Here is a 24,424-nt window from a genome sequence, read left to right on the forward strand (position 1 = left end):
AGTGCTAAATATCCCATAAAACTGGCCAGAAGAGACAAAACTTAGGACGACTATCCTAATAAAATGGAGATTGAGGCAAGTTGAGTAGACCAGGATATTACGTTTATCCAAGGTGCTAGATGTTTTCTTCCACCCTTAGGAAAGGCGTCTCCTCTAACCTAGGATCAACATCTACCCAAATGCAGAGCAAACTTCCATTGTCCAGCACTAAGGACACACTTTAAAGTCCCTGCGCGTCCTCCATCCGGATTTGCCAGAGCGACGTAGGCTCGATAACCTGGCAAGGCAAGTTGAGATGGAAGATGGCGTCTCCATGAGATCTGATGGTCTCGTGAAGTCGCTCATGCCTGACTTTGAGCTTCACCGAATGAAGCTTGGCAACATCCTCCCATGCCTCCAAGACTTGTCGGCTGATCTCCAAGTCCCAAGTTCCTCGCCAGGTAATATGGGCATAGTGCTCCGTCCTGGTGTACATGAATGCACAAGCTCTCCCTGTCCCTCCATTCCAGAGTACCATGGTAGTCAGGTTCGGCATTCGCAGTACGAGCTTTGCTGCGGCAATAAGAAGGTCATCGATGCGATGCTTCTGTCCCTTTATACTCTGGAAGAGACGACTGGATGTTAGGGAGAGAGATTTAAGGTGATCCCATGTCCATTCTTCCTCACATGCCTCGAAGAAGTTCATAGCATCGATAAAGAATGAGACGTAGAGTTCATTTAGTCTCAGACTTGTCTGAGCGATGCTCGTAGTGTTGTCAGCGGGTTTGAGCAACGACGTATATTGGGGGGGAATGATGCTTAAATCTGGTTTTTGAGGGGCACTCTTTGTGAGATAGTGTTTGGAATCCTGAAATATAGTCAATCTTTTGAGAGTCTCTGGCGTACGTGTACTAATCAATGGTTCCCATGGACCATGAAAGATACTTATATATTCTTGAGGCCATGGTTCGTAAACGAAATCCGCTAGGCGGCTGAATCTTGACAGAATATATTCAAACCCCGTAGACTCAAGTATATGGTGGAATTGCCGACGGATCATGAAACGGGTAACTGCGTTGACCTTGGGAATATTTACGATGTCGGAATCGGGATCATAATGCAGCAAGTCGATAGGCCCAAACAGCCGCTCATTTGCGCTGAAAGGTGGAGGTTTCGCCTGGACACCATTTTCCCAACCGTGCTTGGGGTCGTGGCAGTCACTATGCGTTGCCCCCATGGGGATGACTTGGTCTCGGGTATAATGAGCATCGTGCTCGTCATTGAAACGAAAGTTCTTGAACCAGTGCTTCGAGTCACTAGGAGACGATGCGTTGAGTTCCAATGTCAAAGGTGCTGTCGTGTGCCACGTGCTGAGAATGACCAAAAGCCTTTGGGTCGCGTTGGCCATCAGACGTTCATTCTTTTCGCTTGTGGTGATGTCAAACTCTCGTTTGCAAAGCCTGCATTTGTATTCGGGTAGCTCAACATTGAGATAGATATGCCTCACAAGGTCTCTCTGTCGAACGACTGCTTTCTCAAAATCCTCCAGACACGATGACCGAAGGTTCAGTTTGGCCATATTCCTCATTCCGATGACGCTTTGCCACTCTTTAGACACCGAGGCCAAAGCAGACCAGCGAGGATTTCTCTGATCGACTATTGCATGTAGAATGTTGCGGCGAACCTCTTGTGGTAGATACGACCACCTGAGGCAGCCTGAGCTGCGAAGTCTCATTTTGTGATGTTGGGTTGTTTGGTTAGCGATGATGCGAAGGTACTGAAGGAGACAAGACGACAGTCTGGTATATATAGTATCTGGGGGAAAGTCTCTTCAGAGTAAACTTTTGAGGATTAAAGCTAAAGTATATAGGTTTTGGTCACGATACTCCTAGGCAACAGTGAGGGCAATGAGTATCTTGCCCGTATGTGTTTATTGGTGTTCTTTAGCTTTGTGCGCTGGGGGCTGAAGCCTCTTTTAACCTCCCACAACCTTATCACAGGGTCACGATACTGTGAGGAGTGCCATTGGTTTTGCTGTGAGATGGGGTTCAAAGGTGTAATCTAGAGAAGTGATCAGTTTTGACTCTGATGGAATGCAACATAGTGGTGGTAAGACGAGGCATCTTATTCAGCCATCTGAGAACTTCTGGAATATCGTTCCAGGAATCTGCTGGCACATCTAACTTAGTATGCGCATCAAAATTTGGCCTGATCATTTGGAGGCGAGGAACCTCTCCACAGAGCGGAAAAGTAAGTATATTGTGGCTATGCTCAGCCTAGCCATGATCCTGTTCCGAGCAATGAACGTTCTGAAGAATGGCAGCTGTGAAAAGGTGCAAGTCCACGATGGTTGGTGAGTTGACGCTGTGATGCCGTAAGCCAGTCTCATCTCCATCTTGATATCTCAGAGCAGAGGGAAAACATTGACATTATGGATAAACGAAGAAACATCCGAACAAGGGGCGAACCCCAGTACAAGGATCATGATCCAAAACAAATGTCAGACCAGTCAACGTCGACCCTAGAACCGAGCTCTTGGCGAACAACGAGAAAGGATACGGCTCGCGAATGCGAAAAACGAGGGTGGATGACGATACGTGCGTGATACGCGGACAGTCTCTAGTCAGGCCAGGTCAGCCTAGTAGGGGTTGATTCAATTGGTCGAGCAAGCAACTAAACAATAAGAGTATTCGCATTGAACAATTCTGCCTAGAAATGATTGCTATACGAGTATAATGCACGTATAATCGTATTGTAGTTGCAGCCTGTAAGATTGAGTAAGAAAGGGTCGAGGTTGAGTGCGTACAGAAATGACGAAGGACCCGATGATCCATTGAATGGATTGGATGTTACGTCATTTTATTGTAGTTGGAGTTAGGGGTTCAATTCACCTAAAAAAAGGCTAAAAGAGCTGTCATCAATTTAGCCCCCAGACCAGAACCGCCGCTGACCACTGAATCCCTCCGTCAAGTAGCACCATATTTGAGTAGGTACGGTACCTTACATCCACAAGAAAACAAGAAACAAGCCGAGAGCTCTTGGCTTCTACTACGTCGTTCCTTCCTTCCACTCCTTATTTCAGGGTTATACCTGCATTCTCTCCCTCCTCTTCTTATCTCCCCTCCTTTGCCTTATCATATCGTCTTGACGACAACGAAGCCACGACATTCAAGACAAGACCACTTTAGGGCACATTTGCTGTCGTGTCTCACGTTCTCGTCTATTTTTGTCACTTTTTGTTTCCGATTGTTTCGTCTTCTTCCGCGGGCGCCGAGTTGACACCACTGCCGAAACTCTATCTTCCTCTCCAAGGCGAGGTCGAACAAATCCTCAACATTTACCACGACATCTACGCCCACCACACGAACATATACTATACACATTTACGAATATGAGCTCTTCAATAGATCCTCTTCCCAATGGGAATGGTCACGCGGGCGATCATGACCACGTTATACGCCCTCGACCGCGCAAACCCAAACATTCACAAGTCTCGGAGGTTCTTCGCATGTCAACATCAGAAGATAACGAGGGACATCTCATGCCCGATAATTTGAGTACAGGAACTGCCAGTGGATTGACTAGGTATGATGGAGCCTCGAAACCATGCGCCCAAGCTAATTGTGTCCAGCGGTCGTTCCACGCCCGTCCCAGAGAATGCGCCTCCATCCGTTAAAGTTCTCTCGACTGTTCGAAAGCAAACCCGCGCAGAGCAACGCCGCCGTATATTTCCCACGATCGAGTTCGCCTCACGCGTTAGTCATTTTGACCCCGAAAGCGATTACCGAGACTTCCATGGCTTCTTCAACCTCTTCTGGATTGGTCTTGCCATCATGGGCATCACCTCAATGCTACGCAACCTCAAAGATACTGGATTTCCTCTAAGAGTGCAAATATGGGGTCTCTTCACAGTAAAGCTCTGGCATCTTGCCATTGCTGATTTCCTTATGGTCGCAACGACAGCTGTCAGTCTGCCATTGAACCGTGCAGCTCGAAGTGCAAAGCCCGGTAGCTTTCTGTCCTGGGACAAGGGGGGAATAGCTATTCAGAGCATCTACCAGGTCGCTTGGCTTTCGCTATGGATCATTGTGCCCTTTCACTTTGAATGGACCTGGACGTCGCAGGTGTTCTTTCTCTTACATACCATGGTACTACTAATGAAGATGCACTCGTACGCCTTCTACAATGGACATTTGTCGCAGACGGAGAAACGATTGTACGCTCTCGACAATCCCTTCTCGCCCCTTGATCGACGACCAGCCTACCAATATCCATCCCCCGATATTGTCGCTAATGGCGAGGCTACTACTTCTGGTAGCAAGAAGCGTCGCCGAAACCGTAGCAAGAAGCGACAGCAAGCCAAGCGAAGCAACAGTGACGGAAACAAGAGCAACGAGGAGGTGGATGCTGTTAACAACAACCTTTTGGTGCCCAGTCCTGTCACGAGCGGTAACAACAGTGCCGACGAAGTCGACGAGTTGCGAGAGGATCTTGCCCGTGAGCTTACGAGTCCCATTGGCAACGTCACATACCCGAACAACCTCACCTGGTCCAACTACATGGACTATCTCCTCTGTCCAACACTCTGCTATGAGATCGAATACCCTCGAATGTCCCGTATCAACTGGATTTCTCTCATTTCCAAGATCATCGCCACTTTTGGTTGCATCTTTCTTTTAACAATCATCTCGGAAGATTTCATCCTTCCCGTTCTTATCGATGCCTCAGAGCGCCTCGATGCAGTCCCCGCAGTATCATCGCTATCGGAGAAGTCCCTCATTCTAGCCGAGACCATCTCATGGCTTCTCTTCCCTTTCATGCTCACGTTCCTCCTCGTTTTCCTCGTCATCTTCGAATACGTCCTCGGCGCATTCGCGGAAATCACTTGCTTTGCCGATAGACATTTCTACTCCGACTGGTGGAACTCAACCGACTGGATGGAGTTCTCACGCGAGTGGAATATCCCCGTGTACAGCTTCCTTCGTCGCCACGTCTACAGTGCCTCTCGACCTCGCATTGGCAGAGGAGCTGCCACGGCGTTGACATTCCTCATCTCTGCCATTGGCCATGAGATCGTCATGGCGTGTATTACCAAGAAGCTCCGTGGTTACGGCTTCGTGTGTCAGATGCTTCAACTACCCATCGTGATGCTCCAGCGTACACGATGGGTCCGTGGTAAGAAGACCTTGAACAATGTCTGTTTCTGGGCATCAATGGTTCTCGGTCTCAGCATGGTATGTCGCAATACCCAACAATCATGCCAAACATAACTAACGACTTCACAGATTTGCGCTCTCTACGTTCTCGTGTAGTCAAACCAGGCTCCAGAAGAGTATGCTGGCCATACTGAGCGCTTGTCGCATCTGACATCTGTACAACACCAACTTTAGATATATATCCCGTCTCAGTTCCGTCTTGCGATCCTGTACATATGGGCCTTGAGAATTGGAAACGAGAAACGGATTAGGTACAAGAAGGAATGGACTGCTTCCACATTCCAAAAGATAGATTATATACCCCCATAGTAAATTTGACTGATTCATTGCTTGCTTAAAGGCGTAACCAGTTGATGTCGGGGAGCAAGAAAACATCGGGCCTTCATGTATGATGCCAAAATAAATTCAACAAAAGATATCCTAAGCTTATACTAATTTGCCTAAACTTATACTGACTTACCTCAGTACTTTCTGTCACTAAGGGGGGAGGTCCTGAGTTTTTCTTCCTCCCCTATGTAGCCGTAGCCAATACACACATTCACATTCGTATCACATCACATTCAAGAAGAGACTGTTTTGTTCTATACCATTTCCATTTCGCGTCTACTTCATCTCTCTCGTAATCATAGAGCTAACTAGAGTTACACCCCGTCCCTCCTCTCAAAAAAGGACTGGGGGGGAATTATGGCAGAATAAGCGGCTGCTCAAATCCGATAAGCCCGCATAAAAACCAGAAGACAGAAAAAAGACCTTGTTGCTCATAAAAACCGAAACCCTTCAACTCCATTGACTTTTTATGGTATCCCGTTTAGCGTGCGTGGTCATTTAGTCAACCTCCTCCATGGCGCTGTCACCAGTGGCGGCGGCAGGGGCATCGGTGGTGGCATCAGCCTCAGCAGGGGCAGAGTCATCCTCCTCAATGTTGAGGCCGAGCTGGACAAGCTTGTGGATGCGGTCGGCGAAGCCAGCGGGCTCGTCAATGGTGAAGCCAGAGACAAGGAGAGAGGTCTCGAAGAGAAGCTGGACGATGGACTTGACAGTGCGGTCGTTCTCGCCGTCAGTCTCGACCTTCTTCTTGAGCTCCTGGACGATAGGAGACTTGGGGGAGATCTCGAAGGTCTTCTTGGAAGACATGTAGCTGGACATGGAGGTGTCACGGAGAGCCTGAGCCTTCATGATACGCTCCATGTTAGCGGACCAACCGAACTGGCCAGTTCGGATAGCGCATGGAGAGGTGCCGAGCTTGTGAGAGACGACAACCTTCTCGACCTTGTCGCCGAGAACGTTCTTGAGGGCCTTGGCGAGGCTCTCGTACTCCTTCTCCTCAGCCTCACGGGCCTTCTTCTCATCCTCGGTCTCCTCGAGCTCGAAGTCCTTGGTGATGTCGACAAGCTTCTTGCCCTCGAACTCCTTGAGCTGAGTCATGGCGTACTCATCAATGGGGTCAACGAGGAAAAGAACCTCGAAGCCCTTCTCGCGGAGAGCGTCCAAGAAGGGAGACTTGGAGACAGCCTTGATGGACTCACCAGTGATGTAGTACATGTTGTTCTGGTGCTCAGGCATGCGGGTGACGTAGTCGGAGAGGGAGGTAAGCTCATCACCAGACTTGGTGGAGTTGAATCGGAGGAGCTTGGCGAGGATGGAGCGGTTCTGGGAGTCCTCGTGGATACCAAGCTTGAGGTTCTTGGAGAAGGCGCTGTAGAACTTGTCGAACTGCTCCTTGTCCTCAGCGATCTCTTGGAAGAGCTCAAGAGACTTCTTGACGATGTTCTTCTTGATGACCTTCATGATCTTGTTCTGCTGAAGAGTCTCACGAGACAGGTTGAGGGGAAGATCCTCAGAGTCGACAACACCCTTGACGAAGCCAAGCCACTCAGGGATGAGGTCTGTAGCATCGTCAGTGATGAAGACACGTCGGACGTAGAGCTTGATGTTGTTCTTGGTCTTCTTGGTCTCGAAAAGATCGAAGGGAGCACGCTTGGGAACGAAGAGGATAGCGCGGAACTCGAGCTGACCCTCAACGGAGAAGTGCTTGACAGCGAGGTGGTCCTCCCAGTCGTTGGAGAGGGACTTGTAGAAGGAAGCATACTCCTCTTGGGAAATGTCCTGGGGGTTGCGGGTCCAGATGGGCTTCTGCTTGTTGAGCTCTTCCTCCTCGATCTTGGTCTCCTTGATCTTCTTGGTCTTGGGCTTCTTCTCCTCCTCATCGTCATCGACCTCCTCGATCTTGGGCTTCTTGTCATCACCCTCCTCGGTGACCTCCTCGCCCTCCTCATCAGGGACCTCCTTCTCGGTCTCCTTCTCGACGTGGAGGTAGATGGGGTATGAGATGAACTCGGAGTGCTTCTTGATGACCTCCTTGATCTTGCTCTCGTTCAGGTACTCGGTCTGCTCGTCCTTGAGGTGGAGGATGATAGCGGTACCACGGCCGAGGGGCTCACCCTCGGTGTCCTCAGTGATGGAGAAAGTACCACCAGCGGAAGACTCCCAGACGTACTGCTCATCATCGTTGTTCTTGGAGATGACACGGACCTGGTCGGCAACGAGGTAGGCGGAGTAGAAACCGACACCGAACTGACCAATCATGGAAACATCAGCGCCAGCAGTCAGGGCCTCCATGAACTGCTTGGTGCCGGATCGGGCAATAGTACCCAGGTTGTTGACGAGGTCCTAGAGAATGTTAGTATATGATATACATGTTTGATTTGACGTCAATGTTAACTTACAGCCTTGGTCATACCGATACCGGTATCCCGGATGGTAAGAGTCTTGTTGGCCTTGTCAGGGATGATGTCAATTCGGAGGTCCTTGCCAGAGTCGAGCTGGCTAGGGTCCGAAAGGGCCTTGTATCGGATCTTGTCGAGGGCATCTGAGGCGTTGGAGACAAGCTCTCGGAGGAAGATCTCCTTGTTTGAGTAGACGGTGTTGATGATGAGGGAGAGCAGCTGAGAGATCTCAGCCTGGAACTCGAAAGTCTCAGCCATGTTGTCGGGTATCAAAGGGAATCGTGACTGTTGAAGACAGTTAGTGATTGAAGGGAAAAGGGGACGAATTTATAGCTGTGAGGTTGAAAGTGGATGTCGGTGAGAGGGAAGTGTATGGAGGGGTTGAGAGAAGGCTCTAGAACTCGAGATTCCTCTATTTTTCCAAGGACAGAGAATAGGTAGCGAATTCCACAAACATGAAGCCACAAACATAAAATAGAGGATTCTGAGGCTATTCTAGCTGGGTGTAGGCTCGAGGAGAAGAGCTACGTGCAAGGCTGATAGAAGGTGGGCATGGCGGGGGACTGTATCATGACAATGGCGTGCATACCTTGGGAATTCGTTACAAAAAGAAAAAAGCGTTTTTGCGTCTCCTGTGAGAGAAAGGAGGGAGAGAGAAAAGGATGAGAGATGTGTTGTTTGGAGAGAGAAGGAAGGAAGGACGGTTGAAGAGCTGCGAAGATAGAAAAATATGTAGGCGCGGCCGGCCCCTCCTTCCTTCCATCTGGTTCTGCGATTGTGAAGGGTTCCATGAGATTCTACGGCCAAAGAGCCCACCTAACACCTAGCGCCGCGACCTACAGGCAGCTCCCTCCCCCGCCTTCCGCTAGCTCCATCGCTGAGGTAGGTACCTTGGCCTTGCCTTGCTCACTTGAATGGAAGGCAACCACAGCAACCGTTCCGGCGGCAGACGAAGTGGCCCAACAGCTACAGTTTGCCTCTAGTTCCGTCTGTACCTTTGCGGTCTGGTGTACCGAACTAAGGGGAGGCAATAAACTTAGGCTTCTTGACCCTAAGCGACGAAAAACTTTAGGTAACTTAGCCTAAGCTTAGGAGACTCTTTACTGAGTTTATTTTGGCAACTCTTCTAAAGTCTCGAGTTTTTCTTGTTCCCTGAGGCAAGGTACATCACTTACCCCAAAAAAAGCACAAAGGGACCAGGAGGCGAAAACGTATGAATGGATCATCTAGTCTCGAGCGATTGGCCATTGTTTGCTAGACTCTTCCACGTTCCCTTCACAAGCTCGACGTGCATCGCCCCAAATGTCTATCTTTTGCGAATTCAGGTACCACAAACCCAGCAAGCTATCCGAGTCAAACAATGAGCTACTGTGATTGCGAAAAACAGAGATTTCATTGATCTACATGAATCATACAGAAACTCAATCCTGATGGCAAATCTCCATCCATTGTTAGCGTAGACAAATTACTCCAGAGCCTTATCGCCATGGATATGGATGGATCTTTGAACAACCCCTCATTCGAGGCTGAAAAAGACCCTTGTCCAAGTTCCTAGGCTTTCCATTTCAGAGTCCCACCGCTTCCGCCTTCTTACCCCAGCGAAAGTATGTGACGACCCCTCGATCGAATCGAACCTTCTAGCCATACTCTGTACAAATCGACCTGTTGCGTGTGCTGCCTGGGCCTTGCTTACGACGGCCAACTGTCTAGGGGAGGAAAGAAAACTCAGGACCTCGATCCTAAATGACAAAAAGATTTAGGTGATATAGCCTAAGCTTAGGATAACTTTTACTGAGTTTATTTTGACACCCTATATCAAAGTCCGTTGTTTTCTTGCCCCCACGAGGACTGTTTCAATTGAGGCCTACCCATCTGCTAGTAGCCCAGGCGAAGTTCAAAGCGTAGCTGTGCTGAGCCGTCTTGTAATTTGTGTAGGCCAATGAGATGCAATTGTTGGAAGCAAGGCTGAGTCTCACTGTACAAAAACAAATGTATCAAGCCGAGGTTGATCGGAAGGCAGATAGAACTGTCTGAGTTTAGCAATATTCTCAGCATCCATCAATCCTGGGCAAATTGTAGACCCAATTGCTAAAATTGGACGGGATATTGTTTGTGGTTCTTCTCGTTTGTTCTTTGGCATCTCAGTTTGCCAATCGAAGCATCAAGTGACCATGATATCCACCTCAAACATCAAGCGAGAAGCCAAAATTACAAGCAATCCCACGGCGTGAAATGGTTCGTTTCTATTGCAAAATATGTGAGTTTTATCATTTATCATGAATCTTCGAGAACCACGGCAAGTCCATGTTCTTCGCCAGGCCTTGTTATACAGGGTACTATACACACTCTAACCAGCTTTTGATACAATCCCATCACTTACATCTCCAACACCACTCCAACCTCTCTATACTTTCTATCCGCATAGACAAGCCCAAATTCTTCATCCTCCTCTTCTCCAACCCTCACCATCTCTACAACTTCTCCCACCACAATGACATGATCTCTCACTCTCAAAAGCCCCCCCTCTGGCGCGTCTTCGAGTACCCTACAGCGAAGAGCAAACATGACGCCATCCTCTCTTAGTACGGGCGCCTCATCATTTTCTTGGGTATAATCCAGTCCCTTGAATGCATTTCCTCCAAAATTGCCTTTCGTAAAGTGACTCGCAACGTTCGCGCCCCGCTCATCTCCTGATAGGACATGCACGTTGAAACCGCCGCTTGCTCTTATAGCATCTAGTGTTCGGCTCGGCGTGGCAATGTTGAATGTGACGAGAGGTGTGGGTGCGAGTGTTAGTGATGTAAAAGACGACATCGTCATGGCACGAGGGCCATCGCCAGGTTGGTTCGATGTACAGACGACGACACTGTGGGGGAGGAGACGCATAATGGAGCGAAGTTGTTCGGGAAGAGGGACTTGTCTCGTCGGATGTACAGTTGGAGGTTTGGCTGGTGATGTATGCCATGTAGTTGCAGTCGCAGTTGTGTGAGTTCTTCTATCTACAGTATGGTGTTAGCTAGAGTAATAGGCCACGACAAAAACACTCACGATGTATCGTCGATTGCGACGAAAGAGGCCCCGACACCAAAGCCATGTATCTTCCGCAAACATCCACCCCTCTTATTGAGCGCTGTAAGCACCCAGTATTCCGCAAAGAACTGAATCCTCTGGTCCCGCCTCTCATCATGACAAGTACTGTCGCTGCGCCATTGCGCAACGCTCGGGAGCTCTTCATTGACCACCACAGCGCATTATCAACAAATGCACTGGCAATAACCACAAACAAATTGTTAACAGGGCGTAGAATCGCCTCGTGTAAATAGGCGCCTTTTTATTTCACTCGTTCCCAGTCGGAGGCCGAGCCGGTCTAGAAATGACGAAGAACAATTGCATTTTCTTATCGATAAGATCCCGAACCCCTGCTTGATGTACCCGCACTCGGACCTCGCATCCTAAATTTTACCGATCGACTTCAAGCCTACCCATCTGAAGCTTCACCACCAATCTAAGTCGTCAATCGCAGTCAGGGTCGTCAATTCTTCTTCTCCGGCCTCGCTCCTAGTAGCGCTCCCAACTCACCATGGCCAAATTCTCAGTGTCACCGGCGACTCTCTCGCCTCTAAGAACAACAATCACACCGTCGTGCTCGCCAACCCGCCTCTCCCTCGGCCAAGTCCGTCATGCCACATTCATTCCTCGACCACGCCGACCATACACATTCACCCAGCTCGTCACTCTATCCGACGGCTCCGCATATACTATGCGAACGACCTCACCACTACCCATCTACCGCGCTGCAAAGGACACACGCAACACATTGCTGTGGCAGCCCTCGGAGAAGTCACTCAAGAACGTCGAGCTCGATGAAGCTGGTAAACTGGCTGCTTTCCGAGAACGTTACGGCCGTGCCTATGATGCTTCCCATGCTGAAGAGGGTGAAGGTGCTGCTGAGACAGCTGACGAAGGTTACGCGGATCTTATCACTGGATATGCGCCAACACAAGATGCGAACGCCATGAGGGATTCAGGACCTAAGAAGCAGGCTAAGAAGAGAAAATAAACAATGACATAATGTTAGGAGGAGCAGCTACCACAAAAATCACAACCCATTGTCAACTTAGGGGTGAAATGAGTATTGTATAAATTACTATTGAGGACATCCGAGAATTGGAAGCATGAGGTGGGTGGGGGCGGTTCGATATGTACAACAGCTTTAAAGCCCCCGAGGCTTGTAAGATATAAAAAACACGTCTCCGATTCTCGGCACTGATCAATAGTCGAACACCTCTGTGGACATGAATATAGTTCTTCCTCCCATCAGGAGCTCAACCTCATCTCTACCAGATAGAACCGCCGAGATGCGTTGGGGAAACCGACGCCCGGTCCATCTAGTCCGAGTCTTCGTCTATCCTCGCTCGAGCGCGGTCAACAGCAGTATCGCCCCCCTTTTGCTGCTGCTGCTGGTATACTGGTGGTCTATAAAATACTGACTCGTCGTCTTCCGCATCAAGCTGCATCAAGAATGTCTCCCACTTCTCAATAAGCTGTGACATGTTAGCACGCTTCTATCTTCACTGCTTTCACTGTACTCACCTCCTTTTGCGCCTCAACTGCGCTTTCAAGGAATGTCTCAACACCACTCTTGAAGTCTTCCACCTTCTCCTTCTCAAATCGATCAAGCTCGCTCCTCATCAACCGGCCCATATCCTCAAAAAGAAGTCTGGCCTGGTGGACCTTGCGTTCTGACTCGCCAACTTCAGCACTCATTTGATTAAGTCGGTCTTGCTGACTCTTTCCTTGTCTCAAAAGCTTGTCCTGTGTGGTCTTCTTCTTCTGTAGTTCCGACTCCGCAGCATGCCATGAATAAAACGCCTTCTGTCGCTGGCCAAAGGCCTGCTTGACTGAACCGATGAGGCGAATGTACTCCTCAAGAATAATGCCGAATGTCAGAACATCTTGCTGGGCTTGGCGGTCGTACACATCTCGGATAGTAAGCTGGAGCTCGGAAAGAGCATCAAGAGGGCCTGATAGTGAGGGTGACAATTCAACGGTGGAGAGAGCGTGTAGGGAAGCTGAGAAGTCACCAGCTGCCTCGGCCATCATCTTACGTTGGCCGACCATGGTCTCCATAGCCTTGAGAAGTCCCTTGAGCTGATTCTCGAGAGCATCGAGATAGACCTTGCGATCATGGAACCAGTCATCCTGTTCCACAAACTTGTTTCCACCTCCAACGTTGATACCAAGAGACCCAAGCACACCCTTGCTCTCGGTAGGAATGGGCTCCCGCCTCTCCTTGTGCTTGACGTCCACATTAAAAGTTTCGCTTTCCAAGAAAAGCTTCAGATCGGGATCGTGCTGGAGCGTAGGGTGTATTGCGGTCTTGTTAAGCATCTTCTCAAGAGCAGCTCGTCGGCTCTCGACAAAGTTGCTGTCAAAGCGACCGACAGCCTGCTTCTCAGGGGGAGGAGGAACCACAATTCCAGGGTTGTTGCCATGAAGAGTTGTGTAAAGCCAGAGGAAATCACGATATCGGCGCTTGACTTCGAACTCGGGCTGTTTATACCCCTTGGAAGTGGTCTGTTTCTCCGCGTAAGTGCTTGATTGAGTTAATTGGACGCCGGCGCTTCATACCTTGGTTCGAACGGAATAGACAATGTGGGAACTTGTCAGATCGCCAACTTTGTGAGGATCTCCAACCGTAATTTGGAACGTTGGCTTGGCAGCCTGCTCAACACTAACGCTCGGCTGGTTGCTGCTCCTAACGGCGCTGGGCTGGGCAGCCTCAACGGGAGGAGGTGCGCGAGGAGCCTTTGGCCCATCGTTTTCATCATCGTCGATATGGTGAGGATCCGCAGGTCGTCGTTGCTGCTGGGGCTGCGGCATGGTGGTACGGATCACCATCTGCTCCTTTTGCGGAGGCACCGGAGGGGCATCCTGAGCAGGGCCATTGTCTTCGGTGGCGGCGCCGAGAGGACCGAGAGGATCATCGACAGCTTCGAGACGTGTGGGTTGAGCGACTAGGCGACGAGGTCCTCTTGATGGACGAGGAGCCGACGAGGAAGCGGAGGGAGCTGGGTTGGACGATTGAGAGGCCGCGGCTTCAGGCTGCGATGCCTGTTGCGATGCGGCCTGTGATGAGTCGGCCCAAGGCGATTCTTCGACGTCCATTTCTAATTAATGCGCTCGCGAGACGCTACCTCTGTTGGGATTCAAAGTCGTCGAGGTTGATATGTAGAATGAGCTTGAGAGGTAGAGGTTGGAAGCTTGGGGAGCATGCCTCCACGCAGGCGGACGTCAGCGGAGACGGCCCCACTCTTCCCCGTAAGGCAGGTACGTACTGTTGTATCTACCAGCTTAAACTATACGCCTTCAAAGACTGCCTACCATAGAATGCTCAGATATGCAATGAGTGATTAAATACGGTCATGGGTTCACAGTATTTCGTGGTTATTACTCAGATTCTATTACTACAGGGCATCCATGCTCTGTTGCAGAGAATGACATAAGCCCCAATACGATTTCCTGTGGACTGCTCTCAATTCAGCTTGCTCACTGAGACCAGCCTATTTAGTTCTCGAAATTCGGAATCATCCTGGCCTCGCTGTATATTATCAGTGCCTGTAATCACGACCGCTTTATAAAGGTAGCCCATTGCGCCTTTCCTGATTGCCTGGCCCAGTTTCATCGTCGACTATTTGCGAGGTCTCGCCGTCAGCCCCAAATCTATTCCAAACTTAGCGGCAAATTGTTGCCTTCGCCGATTCTTGCGAGCAACTGGGTCGACTGCCTCCCGCTCCTAACGTTCGGGGTCGTAACAGCCGCCTACAATTACCAAGTTCATCCGCGTAAACTTGACCTTCATCACTGGTGTCTTCTTGGTCGGAAACGCGCTGATCTGATCGGGTGTGATCATTACCTCCTTATTCTTTTTCTTATGAGTTCCGGTGGTGCTGCTGGTACCCGCTGGTCCTGAAGTCCCGGCTGTCACACGAGAAGCCTCACCAGCAGGACCTCCTGCGCTTGTGCCATCGGCCCCTGTTGCTGCCGCATCGAGGCCTGTCTGTTGCTGGCTCGCCTTTTGGGGGTCAGACGGCAGCTCGACATCCCAGAGTCGGACTGTGCCATCTTGACCACCAGAAGCAAGCACGTTGGATTCAACGCTGAAGCTGAGTGACCAAATTCCGCCCTTACCGTGGCCACGTGACCGCTTGATGCGTGTTCCTTTCGCAAGGTCCCAAAAGAAGATGTTACCTGCACAATCGGCACTTGCTAGGATTTTGCCATTTGGCGCGCATTCCATGGCGGTAATGTATTCATTGTGGCCTGTGAACACGCGGACACAGCTGCCAGTTACGACAGACCACATACGGATCGACTTATCAGTCTCGTCAGAGGCGCTGAAGACATAGAGACCATTAGGATGCCATGCAAGCGCTGAGATGGACGTGTCATGCCCAACCAACAGTCGTTGAGGGGAAGCGTGGTCTTGCATCCACAACCTAACAGCTTTGTCGTATCCTCCACTGATGAAATAGTGTCCATGGGGACCCCAGAGTGTCCTGAAGGCAGGTCCATCGTGGGATTTGTATAGACACAGACAACTCCAGGACTCTAGTGACCACAGACGAATCTGGCCATCTGCAGAGGCAGATAGTAGCAGCTTCGGTCGCGTATCCATGGCAGGATTCGACTTTCCTTCGTCGCCAAAGAGCTTCTGCGGAGGGCCAGAAACAGCATCGGAGAAGGACACATCGTAAACAGGCCCAGAATGTCCGATCAATTTGCGGCTGTTGAACTTCGCTTCTTTCTCGTGCGCGTTCATCGTAGGTAAGGCTTTACCATCCAGCGACCAAACGCGAATGTAAGATTCCGTGGTACCAGCTGCCACTAATTGGCCATCGTTGGAGAAGTCCATACAGGCAACACTGTAGTTTGTTAGTATCAGCTGTTCCTCAAGGGCTGTCAGAACCCACCTTCCAAGCGTGTTATGGAATGTAAACATGCATGCGCTGATAGGGACTCCCACGCCTCCCGTCGCACCATCAATCTTGAATCGGTCGCGATTCTCTCGAAGCTTTTGCATTTCTAGCATGATGTCCCTCGGCCTTGAGGGTGGTAAGGGTAACTCTGCTCTGCTTGGGGCATCTGCACTCTCTTCACGCTTAATTTTTTGGTCGAACTCATCCACTAGCGATGTTTTCCCGGGAGGTGGCGGTATTCGTCGCTCCTCTTCCTCAAGCTCAGCTCGCACATCGTCGCGCAGGTCGGCATCCATAGGTAGTGGTCCAAGCTTCAGGGGAGCAGTTGGGTCGAGAACGTCCTTGTTCGACAAGCCAATATTGACGCCCGGGATACCTTCATTGGTATCTACGCTCTCTATCTCCATGTTTCTTGATCTTCTGTAAACAGCTTCGAAGCTGAAGGGGGTAATGGGCCCACGAGCTGTAGAATCAATCTGGCAGTAGGTTGCTAGAACTTGGCGGATCACGGAACCACCCTGGTCAGACTCGCGCTCCAGAAAGTTGAAAAGATCACCGCTGGCATGTTGGTTCAGAGGGATTCGGTACTTGTTTTCCCGATACAGCTTTGTCATGGGGTTCTCGTTGATGTGCTGTGGTAGTGTAATGGTACCAAGGGTCTTGAGATCATCCGCGTGTACTGGCTGGAAATTAGGACCGATGTCTCTGAGGAAAGCTTTCGCATCTTCAGTGTAGGCATGTTGGACAAGCTCCAGGAAAGAATAGACGAAGACGGGCCACAATAGCTTGGACAGTTCGAACTGGGGTTGTCAGCAAAGGAAACAGCGGGAGGGTGGCAATGACATACCTTGTATATATCCAGGTTGTTCTCGACCCATTCGCGTAGAAGTCCAAAGGCTCGTTGGTACTTTTTGGGGCCGAGGTTGGCCAGTTGATAGATAGGCTTGCCATCGGGGCCGAGATGTTTAGATTCCTGACGAAACACCTCTTCGGTACGGTTGAAGCCCCTCTTGAGCAAGTAGTCCGTGACCTGTGCATTGACTTCAGTATTTGTCCATTTTGAGGGAGGTCCCATTATAATTATGGTGCGCGAGCTGATCAATATATGCGTTTGTAATGGATGGATGATGGTCTGCGTTACTTTGGCTCAAGATCAAGAGAAGTTGAGATGAGCACCGTGGACAGGTTACATAGGCAGGTAGAGACAATGTGCAATATGACGGATGCTTCATATGCGTTGTCATGGAAAGTGCTAAGGGGCACTGGCAAAAGATGATATAATGGCCGCCGTTATGTTGGTGTTGTAATGGAATAAGACAACGATGGAGATTCATCAAACAAACAAGGAAAAGGTGACTTACAATCTGGTTGAGGTTCTGGTTCGACATTGGGCCTCCAGATGAGCCACTTTGGCCCGTCGCTGCGGCTGCTGTTGCGTGTGTTGGAGCTGGAGGTGTTGGTGCAGGCCCTTGATAGCCCTGCGCTTGAGGTGCGCCTGGTGTTTGTGCTGGCCCAGACATAGTGAAGGGCAGTGACTGTTGGAAACGAAGGCGGGTTTGTAATGGAGCCTAGGGAGGTGTTCGATCCAGCCTATCTACGCCACACGCTGGTAGAGAGAGTGTGTGTCCCTCAGCGATATGTCATGCCCCAGCTGTGTCTTTCGAATGGGGACCAGCTCCTGTCGCTCTTCAAGGTGATGAAATGAGAGGTCACAAACTGCGAGTCTATGGCAGTGTCCTTATTTATCGGGTATTCGAACGAGTTGGTAGGTCGGTTTTATCTGCGAAGTAAGATGCTCCGAAGATGAATGATTATAGCTAATAAGTCGATGAGATTCTAAGGTTTGTGTGAGTTGTAACCTCGATTCAATAATGCTGAAAGTTAAAGTGAATCGTGGATGATTCAAACGCGCCAAAGCTTAGCAGAGCGCGCCGCGAGGTTAGCCGATGATTAAGCGGCGCAACATGATATTGAACTTGATGGGACAATAAGAGCGTGGCACGGACAGAAATATCCAAAGTTGAAATACCCCATGATTTTCTTGCTGTTATTTTTTATTCTTAACCGCCTTCTTTCTATAGTTCATCCTAACAAATCGTGCTGCTGTTGAGACAATTGATTAAGCATGCACGCACGGGCCGCCACTGCGATCTGTCAGTGACAGCGGGTACGTACCTCTCACCAGGTCTTCCTTTCATTCATTGAGATCTTCGTTTCGTTGCATTTCAACTCACTTCAGCTTCACCATCACAGAGAACTCTCTTACATTTCATTCACCTACTTGTATAGAAACAAGGCGACTTCTACTATTGATTGCCTGATTATACTTTCGGAGTATTTGCTTGCATTGAACCATCACAAAACTTTGTTCCAGCTGAGCCCTGTGTTCAACCGAGAGTTTGAGCATAAATCCAAGGACACTTCATCGTCAACTTCATCGCATACATACACGAAACGCTCTCAAAGTTCGAGCCACAGTCATGGCCTCCCCAAATGATATTGAGATGGCTGGTGCCGAATCATCACGCAACGAACCATTCACTATTGAAGAGAACATCCGCCAACTCAATGCCATCGATCAACAAATTATCCAGCTCATGAAACACACTGCCACAGCACTCAACGCACTCACAATACCAAAATCCACGGAAACTGACCAGAACATGGATCCATCAGCCGAACCTACTAAGCCATCACTAGATCCTGGCACACAAAAAGAAGCCTTCGCCTCTGCGACGGATCAATTCTTCCGGGCACTTCACACCGTCGACGTCAAGATCAAACGCCAGGTCATGGCACTCGAAGAAGCCAATATCATCAGTCTTGCTCCACCGCCTCGCCTGAATAAGACCGGTCCCATCATCCCACAACCAACGCCCAACGGAGTTGGAGCTGTGGGCAACATTGGAGCAGGTTGGCTGAACAGTCGAGGGACAAGAGTTGAGAGGGACATGGAGGCAGAGCTATGGGGAAAGGCTAAGGAAATACTGAAGGAGAAGGAAGCGAAGCTGGAGTCCTAAGCCGACTCAAAAACTCTTAACAACAGTCTTTGTAGCTAGGAGTACCGATCGCCAAAATATAGACTTGATCACATACGGTTCATCCAATGAATGGAGTCAAAATCCATGGTACCTAAGCCAGATGCGCTATCAACTCTAACTTCTCCTAGGGTAGCCAGCTAGGGTAAGTCAGTATCATACTGGTGAATGCTAAGAGAAGAACTGTCCTGGATAATAGACAGCTGGGAGTAAGAAAACGCCTGACATTAAACCAAAGTGCTAAAAATACATAATCTAAGGCAGGGCGAGGGCTAATAAATATGTACTAGGTTATACTCAATTTGCCCAAATCCTCTTGTCACTTAAGACAAAGCTTCGAAGTTCTATTTCCTTCCCTTGACGGACATATAAACGCAGCACACGTAAAATGAAGTCCCATAAATCAGTGATCAGCTTCGGGCCCATTAATGCCAAGACTTCTAATTCTTGGGGACGAGTCCAACCATCGAACAAGCGATGTTCTTCTGCCGGATTCGGGATGAGCTGTATTCTCAAGAATTTCTGTTAATAATCTTAGGTAATTGACAACTAAGTACCTAGACGTCTAATGAGCTGCTCACGAAAATACGTTACTTCACTCTTGGGACCAAGAGGACCAATGCGTAGGTGCCTAGGGGAGGAAAGAACTCAGGCATTGATCCTGACTGACAAAAAGACTTAGGCAGCTTAGTCCAAGCTTAAGGGACTCTTTACTGAGTTTATTTTAGTTACCTCTTCTTCTAAAGTCTTATGTTTGCTCGCTCTTCGAGGAGTGTAAGCATGGCATTCTTGGATTCGGGTATATCGGACCCAGTCGACGCACGTTGCTCTATTAGCGGACAATAAAGCTCCGGCACCCTCCCTGGTACTGCAGGAATTAGTGGAAAAGCACTACGCCTGATATCAAAAGCAACCAATCGCCGTCGCGCTTTGTGTAATGACAGGCTGCCGAATGCTCCGGAATGACGCCCTCAATCGACGGAGCCCCCTGGAACCTCAAGTTTTTGGAGGCCCGGAAGTGGGAAGTGGGCGAGGTTGGCGGCCTTTTTACTTGAACCGACTCAAGGGAACAACTTTTGAGTTTGCCCAATTTCCTCATCTCCTTCTTCCTCCTCATTTTTGCTCTCCCTAGAGGAGTTTTATTCTGCCTCATTGTACAAACGCAGTCCTTTTATTTGCTCTGCTCTTGTCATCTCGCTATCTACTCGCTTATCGAGCCACGATCCTCCAGCGATTACTGCCTACAATTGAATCATCTGGACGCCGCTAGACATCGACGATCCCCCACCGACGGTTGTTACGACGGGAAGAACGGAGCCGAAACTGCGATTGCTCACAATTTTGCACGGAGATATTGGATCGCGATATTGACGGAAATTTGAGGACGATACGGCCATGATTGGCGATTATAAGTCGAAGGCCATTGCGGCGCCTTCGCTATCCAAGGTTGTGACAATTGCGCTTCTTGTCACAGCTGTACAAGCCCACGACCACGATGCAAGCCATATTCCCGAAGGCGAAACAGTCTCTTTGGAACCTTTGGTGCGTTCTACAGGTTTGAGAACTGGAGTTAGTGGCTGACGAGCAGCAGGATACGGTATTATGGATTCACATCTTCATTCAGATGTTAGCGTACGGCGTTATCTTCCCTGTCGGCATGGTTCTAGGCGTAAGTAAACAAAACTACTCAGCCTTGGCACAGTACTGACGGCCACTAGATGACCAAGAATCGATGGCACGTTCCGACCCAAGCTGTTGGCACCATTCTCGCTATCCTTGGCTTCTTCCTTGGTCATGCTCATAAGGGCCGCGAGTTCATTCCGAATCACGTCCATGGCAAATTTGCGCACATTCTTCAGCTTCTCCTCGCCGCGCAAGTTGTTCTTGGACTCTACCTCAAAGGACATTGGGAGAAAGGCATTAATGGTCGAATTCGAAAGCTGATCCGCCCATGCCATTCTTTCATCGGCAAGCTCATGCCAGTCCTGTCATGGACACAGATGATCTTTGGTGGAATCACAGCTCTTGGCTTTTGTCAAGGAGATCATACCGGACAATGCGCCGCTCACTTTATTATGGGTGGCGCTTTCATCGCCTACGGAATTCTTCTCACCATTATCCTCGTTGTTGGCCAGCTCTGGATCCGACGACATGGTCGCTCGCAGGAGTTCTACGATAGCGTTGCGATCGCTGCATGGGGCTGCGTCAACACATTCACTGAGCATCGCTGGGGAACCGACTGGGTCAAGAACGATTGGCAACATACGACAATGGGAATTATCTGGTGGTGTGCTGGTTTGGCTGGTATTTGGCTCAGCAAGGACCGCGACGGAAACCCCAAGCGCAACTTCATTCCCGGCTTCGTTATTTTCATTACTGGCTGGGCTATGTCTGCGCATCCTCAGGAGCTGATGGTCAGCGCTGCTACGCACACGATGTTTGGCTACACTCTTATGGTCGTGGGCATCACTCGTATCATTGAGATTGCTTTTGTGCTCAGGGACGCTCACTCCATCTCAGAAGATGGTCGAACTGCCAACAGCTTCCAGTTTGTCCCAGTTTTTGTAAGTCGAATCACATTTCACATTAAAACCTCAGCTAACATTTGCAGTTCATGTATGCCGCTGGCTTCCTTTTCATGGGTGCTACAGAGGAGCAAATGAATCTTGTTGCTGGCTCCGCCATGGACCACGTTTCGTACATCCTTATTACCTATTCGCTCGCCTCGATCATGTTCCTCTTCGTCAACATGCTCATTGGTCTCTGGGACCGCCTTGCTCATCCTGTATTGGATACCAAGGAGCTCGGCAACAACCACTACGCCAACGGGCTCGCGGTAGAAGACGGTCAACTGCGAGATGCCCAAGAATTCGAGTTAGATGGGTTGATGAGTGACGACGACGACGATCCTAGTCGAAGAATGCTCGGACCCAATAGCGAGGATAGCGCAGCTACTGTTGGAAGAAACCAGCAAACTCGTGCTTAAGGGAGGACATATAGTCTCTCGCGAGATGTACATTTGGAGACGGGATGGTGCATACCTAGAATGTTCATAGGGGTATCTGGCGTAGTTTGATGGCATGTGCATGATGTTGAAATGACTACTTGATGGCATGGGAAGCGGCATTTTCAGAATTGTATTACTTAGACATTTCAGGCGCAATTAATTGGGATTCATGAATACATACGTCTTGTCTTCAAGTGTTGAACTTCTGGAGGAGGCCTTGCGGGGCAAGAAAACTCAGACCTGAATATATGGTATCAAAAATAAACTCAGCAAAGATATTCCAGGCTTAGTAGAGATATCCCAAACTCATGCTAATTTACCTATGTCTTTTTGTCCTTTAGGATCAAGGTCCTGAGTTTTCTTTCCTCTCCTAGGAGGCGTTCTGGAACATGCAGCTCTGCCGATCCCCGCGGCGGGGCACACTTTAGCGCATTCCTTACCGAACCTCCACCGAGATTTTCGACCCCAGTAAAAAAAAGTTGAGAACTTCTTATCGCAGAACTTCCATCACCACAACCAACACATACAATCACAATGCCTTCCGTCGGCAACCCCAACGGCCCCTCCAAGAACCGTCTTGCGGCGCGCGCCTCAAGTGCCCGCAAGGAGCGACGCAAGCGATCACAAGCACCTAAGGATAAGGTCGCAAAGGCCGATACTACACGAGGCGCAAGGCCAGGTCTTTTGCCCACGAGCGGACCTAGAGCCAAGGTGAGCGCCAAGAAGGCGCGCAAGATAGAGAAGAGACTGGCGCATGCCATGAAGAGAAAGATGGAAGCTGAGGGCGAGGCGGAGATGAAGGGTAAGTTGCCACTTCGGCGGTCATGAATAGAGTGCTGACTTAGATAGATGCGCCAGAGGCTGAGGGCGAGGGCGAAAAGGCTGAGGAGGTTGAGATGGGCGACATCCAGTGAAGGGGAGTTGACGGGGGAAAGGAAGACAAAACGACGAACGAACAACATCCTATAAAGAGTTCTGAAGAGGAGCTGTTGCAATGACAATAACAGCTTGCGAGCAGACTCTACCAGAAGGCGAACCTTACGGCGAAAACGAGACTTGAGAACGAAAGGCATCCCTGAGATCAGGACTGTACCAGCTGGAAAACTGCCAGAGAGGACACGAATATGCGCTCCAATTCTATCTGACGAGAGGCCCAAGTCACAAAGTGCCATGGATTTGTCTTTAGATTTTTTTTAAGATTAACTAAATTGATATTGAATCTTCGAATTGTGTCTGCCGAACCAATGGCAGCAACACTTACATTTTGAAACTTCTATCTCAATGATATAGAGATAAACTATAGGTGGCCTTGATTGACTCTGCGTAGGTATGCCGTGATTCACTGGCCCTTAATTCTATAACCGCCATCTTCCATCTTCCATCTTCACTCTTCAATCTTCAACCAACATCTCTCATTTCTTCTCATTTCTTCTCACAGCCAGTAACTTCACCTTTACATCTACAAAACCTCAACTTGAGCACCATGACTCAGCGATTAACGGACATTCTGCTCCTCAATCTGATGACCGCGGACTTCAAGAACCACATCTTCTACAACTCCAACCACCGCCTGGAGGAAGCGAAACAGAACGGTGCCAAACTCAACGACATCTCCATCGGAGATGACTGTCTTGCTACATGGACCGGCCGCACTTGGGACTCCGATACAGTGTCTCTTCACGATACTCTGCAAGAAGATGCCTTGAATCTTCTTGAAGCGCAGGAGACTAGCATTATGGTCCGTAGGGATATTGTCCGGAAGAGCAACCGCAAGCTGGACGAAGCTAGAGGTCTGGGTATTGCACTGGAGGACATTCAGATCGGACTTAACTTGCTGCCAGTTTAGGGTGCTGCAGCAGAAGAAGCGATCCCGTTTCTGCTCGCACATAACGAAGGGGACGAAGACCACAGTTCTCCTGAGGGCAGCATCCATGAAGATACAGACTCTTCTGAGGGAACTTTCGTCAACCTTGTCCCCGAAGACTCTGAGAACGACACGCTCATGGTCACAGATGATGCCGAAACCATTGACTCCGACAGTGACTCCGATATGGAGTCTGAGGTTACAGGAAATGACGATCATCTCGCCAACAGCGAGATCGAAGCATCCAACATCTTTGACCCTGAGCCCTCGTATGATGATCCAGACGACTACGACGAACCAAACATCTTCCACGGAGCTCAAGTCATGGGCGTTCCAGCCCAGCACTCCATCGTTGACCTCGAAGTTTACCTCGCCGAAGACGAGGACGAGGTACAAGATCTTCCCCAGATGGAGTTAACTATCGATCAAGAGTCCTACGAACATTACTTTGGAACCGATGGAGCGATCGATCTTGAGATCGTTGGAGGTCGACTCATCTGCACAGGGGAGCTTTTTGAGGAGGACCAGGAGATGACATTGGATGATGTGGCAGATGACATGGAGGTCATGACACTCATGGCTAGCGATGACGAACAATCGGAAGCAGAGGATTGA

The 24,424-nt window shown here is 49.5% G+C and overlaps 11 protein-coding genes across 11 annotated transcripts; 6 read left to right on the forward strand and 5 right to left on the reverse strand.

Annotated features, from left to right (window-relative positions):
- Nucleotides 1-220: 220 nt before the first annotated feature.
- Nucleotides 221-1,714, reverse strand: FSUBG_4914 (uncharacterized protein; the record flags this gene model as incomplete). Its single annotated transcript, XM_036682954.1, has 1 exon — nt 221-1,714. One exon carries the CDS (start codon nt 1,712-1,714, stop codon nt 221-223), a length of 1,494 nt encoding a protein of 497 aa, XP_036539600.1.
- A 1,656-nt stretch (nt 1,715-3,370) lies between these two features.
- FSUBG_4915 (sterol O-acyltransferase) lies at nt 3,371-5,291 on the forward strand (the record flags this gene model as incomplete). Its single annotated transcript, XM_036682955.1, has 3 exons — nt 3,371-3,564; nt 3,611-5,213; nt 5,265-5,291. The coding sequence occupies 3 exons, from the start codon at nt 3,371-3,373 to the stop codon at nt 5,289-5,291; spliced, it is 1,824 nt and encodes a 607-aa protein (XP_036539601.1).
- Nucleotides 5,292-6,020: 729 nt separating this feature from the next.
- Nucleotides 6,021-8,179, reverse strand: FSUBG_4916 (molecular chaperone; the record flags this gene model as incomplete). Its single annotated transcript, XM_036682956.1, has 2 exons — nt 6,021-7,865; nt 7,922-8,179. 2 exons carry the CDS (start codon nt 8,177-8,179, stop codon nt 6,021-6,023), a joined length of 2,103 nt encoding a protein of 700 aa, XP_036539602.1.
- A 2,016-nt stretch (nt 8,180-10,195) lies between these two features.
- FSUBG_4917 (molecular chaperone) lies at nt 10,196-10,807 on the reverse strand (the record flags this gene model as incomplete). Its single annotated transcript, XM_036682957.1, has 2 exons — nt 10,196-10,241; nt 10,302-10,807. 2 exons carry the CDS (start codon nt 10,805-10,807, stop codon nt 10,196-10,198), a joined length of 552 nt encoding a protein of 183 aa, XP_036539603.1.
- Nucleotides 10,808-11,501: 694 nt separating this feature from the next.
- FSUBG_4918 (ribosomal 36 precursor mitochondrial) lies at nt 11,502-11,981 on the forward strand (the record flags this gene model as incomplete). Its single annotated transcript, XM_036682958.1, has 1 exon — nt 11,502-11,981. One exon carries the CDS (start codon nt 11,502-11,504, stop codon nt 11,979-11,981), a length of 480 nt encoding a protein of 159 aa, XP_036539604.1.
- A 328-nt stretch (nt 11,982-12,309) lies between these two features.
- FSUBG_4919 (uncharacterized protein) lies at nt 12,310-14,089 on the reverse strand (the record flags this gene model as incomplete). Its single annotated transcript, XM_036682959.1, has 3 exons — nt 12,310-12,465; nt 12,515-13,498; nt 13,553-14,089. The coding sequence occupies 3 exons, from the start codon at nt 14,087-14,089 to the stop codon at nt 12,310-12,312; spliced, it is 1,677 nt and encodes a 558-aa protein (XP_036539605.1).
- A 628-nt stretch (nt 14,090-14,717) lies between these two features.
- On the reverse strand, nt 14,718-17,420 carry FSUBG_4920 (transcription initiation factor TFIID subunit 5; the record flags this gene model as incomplete). Its single annotated transcript, XM_036682961.1, has 4 exons — nt 14,718-15,846; nt 15,895-16,700; nt 16,748-16,930; nt 17,262-17,420. The coding sequence occupies 4 exons, from the start codon at nt 17,418-17,420 to the stop codon at nt 14,718-14,720; spliced, it is 2,277 nt and encodes a 758-aa protein (XP_036539606.1).
- A 960-nt stretch (nt 17,421-18,380) lies between these two features.
- FSUBG_4921 (mediator complex) lies at nt 18,381-18,920 on the forward strand (the record flags this gene model as incomplete). Its single annotated transcript, XM_036682962.1, has 1 exon — nt 18,381-18,920. The coding sequence occupies one exon, from the start codon at nt 18,381-18,383 to the stop codon at nt 18,918-18,920; it is 540 nt and encodes a 179-aa protein (XP_036539607.1).
- A 1,413-nt stretch (nt 18,921-20,333) lies between these two features.
- FSUBG_4922 (type-III integral membrane protein) lies at nt 20,334-21,924 on the forward strand (the record flags this gene model as incomplete). Its single annotated transcript, XM_036682963.1, has 4 exons — nt 20,334-20,480; nt 20,530-20,607; nt 20,657-21,502; nt 21,550-21,924. 4 exons carry the CDS (start codon nt 20,334-20,336, stop codon nt 21,922-21,924), a joined length of 1,446 nt encoding a protein of 481 aa, XP_036539608.1.
- Nucleotides 21,925-22,479: 555 nt separating this feature from the next.
- FSUBG_4923 (uncharacterized protein) lies at nt 22,480-22,859 on the forward strand (the record flags this gene model as incomplete). The annotated part of the gene is made up of 2 exons (XM_036682964.1): nt 22,480-22,747; nt 22,795-22,859. 2 exons carry the CDS (start codon nt 22,480-22,482, stop codon nt 22,857-22,859), a joined length of 333 nt encoding a protein of 110 aa, XP_036539609.1.
- A 569-nt stretch (nt 22,860-23,428) lies between these two features.
- Nucleotides 23,429-24,424, forward strand: FSUBG_4924 (uncharacterized protein; the record flags this gene model as incomplete). Its single annotated transcript, XM_036682965.1, has 2 exons — nt 23,429-23,683; nt 23,792-24,424. The coding sequence occupies 2 exons, from the start codon at nt 23,429-23,431 to the stop codon at nt 24,422-24,424; spliced, it is 888 nt and encodes a 295-aa protein (XP_036539610.1).

This window comes from Fusarium subglutinans, assembly GCF_013396075.1.
Source record: "Fusarium subglutinans strain NRRL 66333 chromosome Unknown NRRL66333_c0000044, whole genome shotgun sequence".
Taxonomy (NCBI): Eukaryota; Fungi; Ascomycota; class Sordariomycetes; order Hypocreales; family Nectriaceae; genus Fusarium; species Fusarium subglutinans.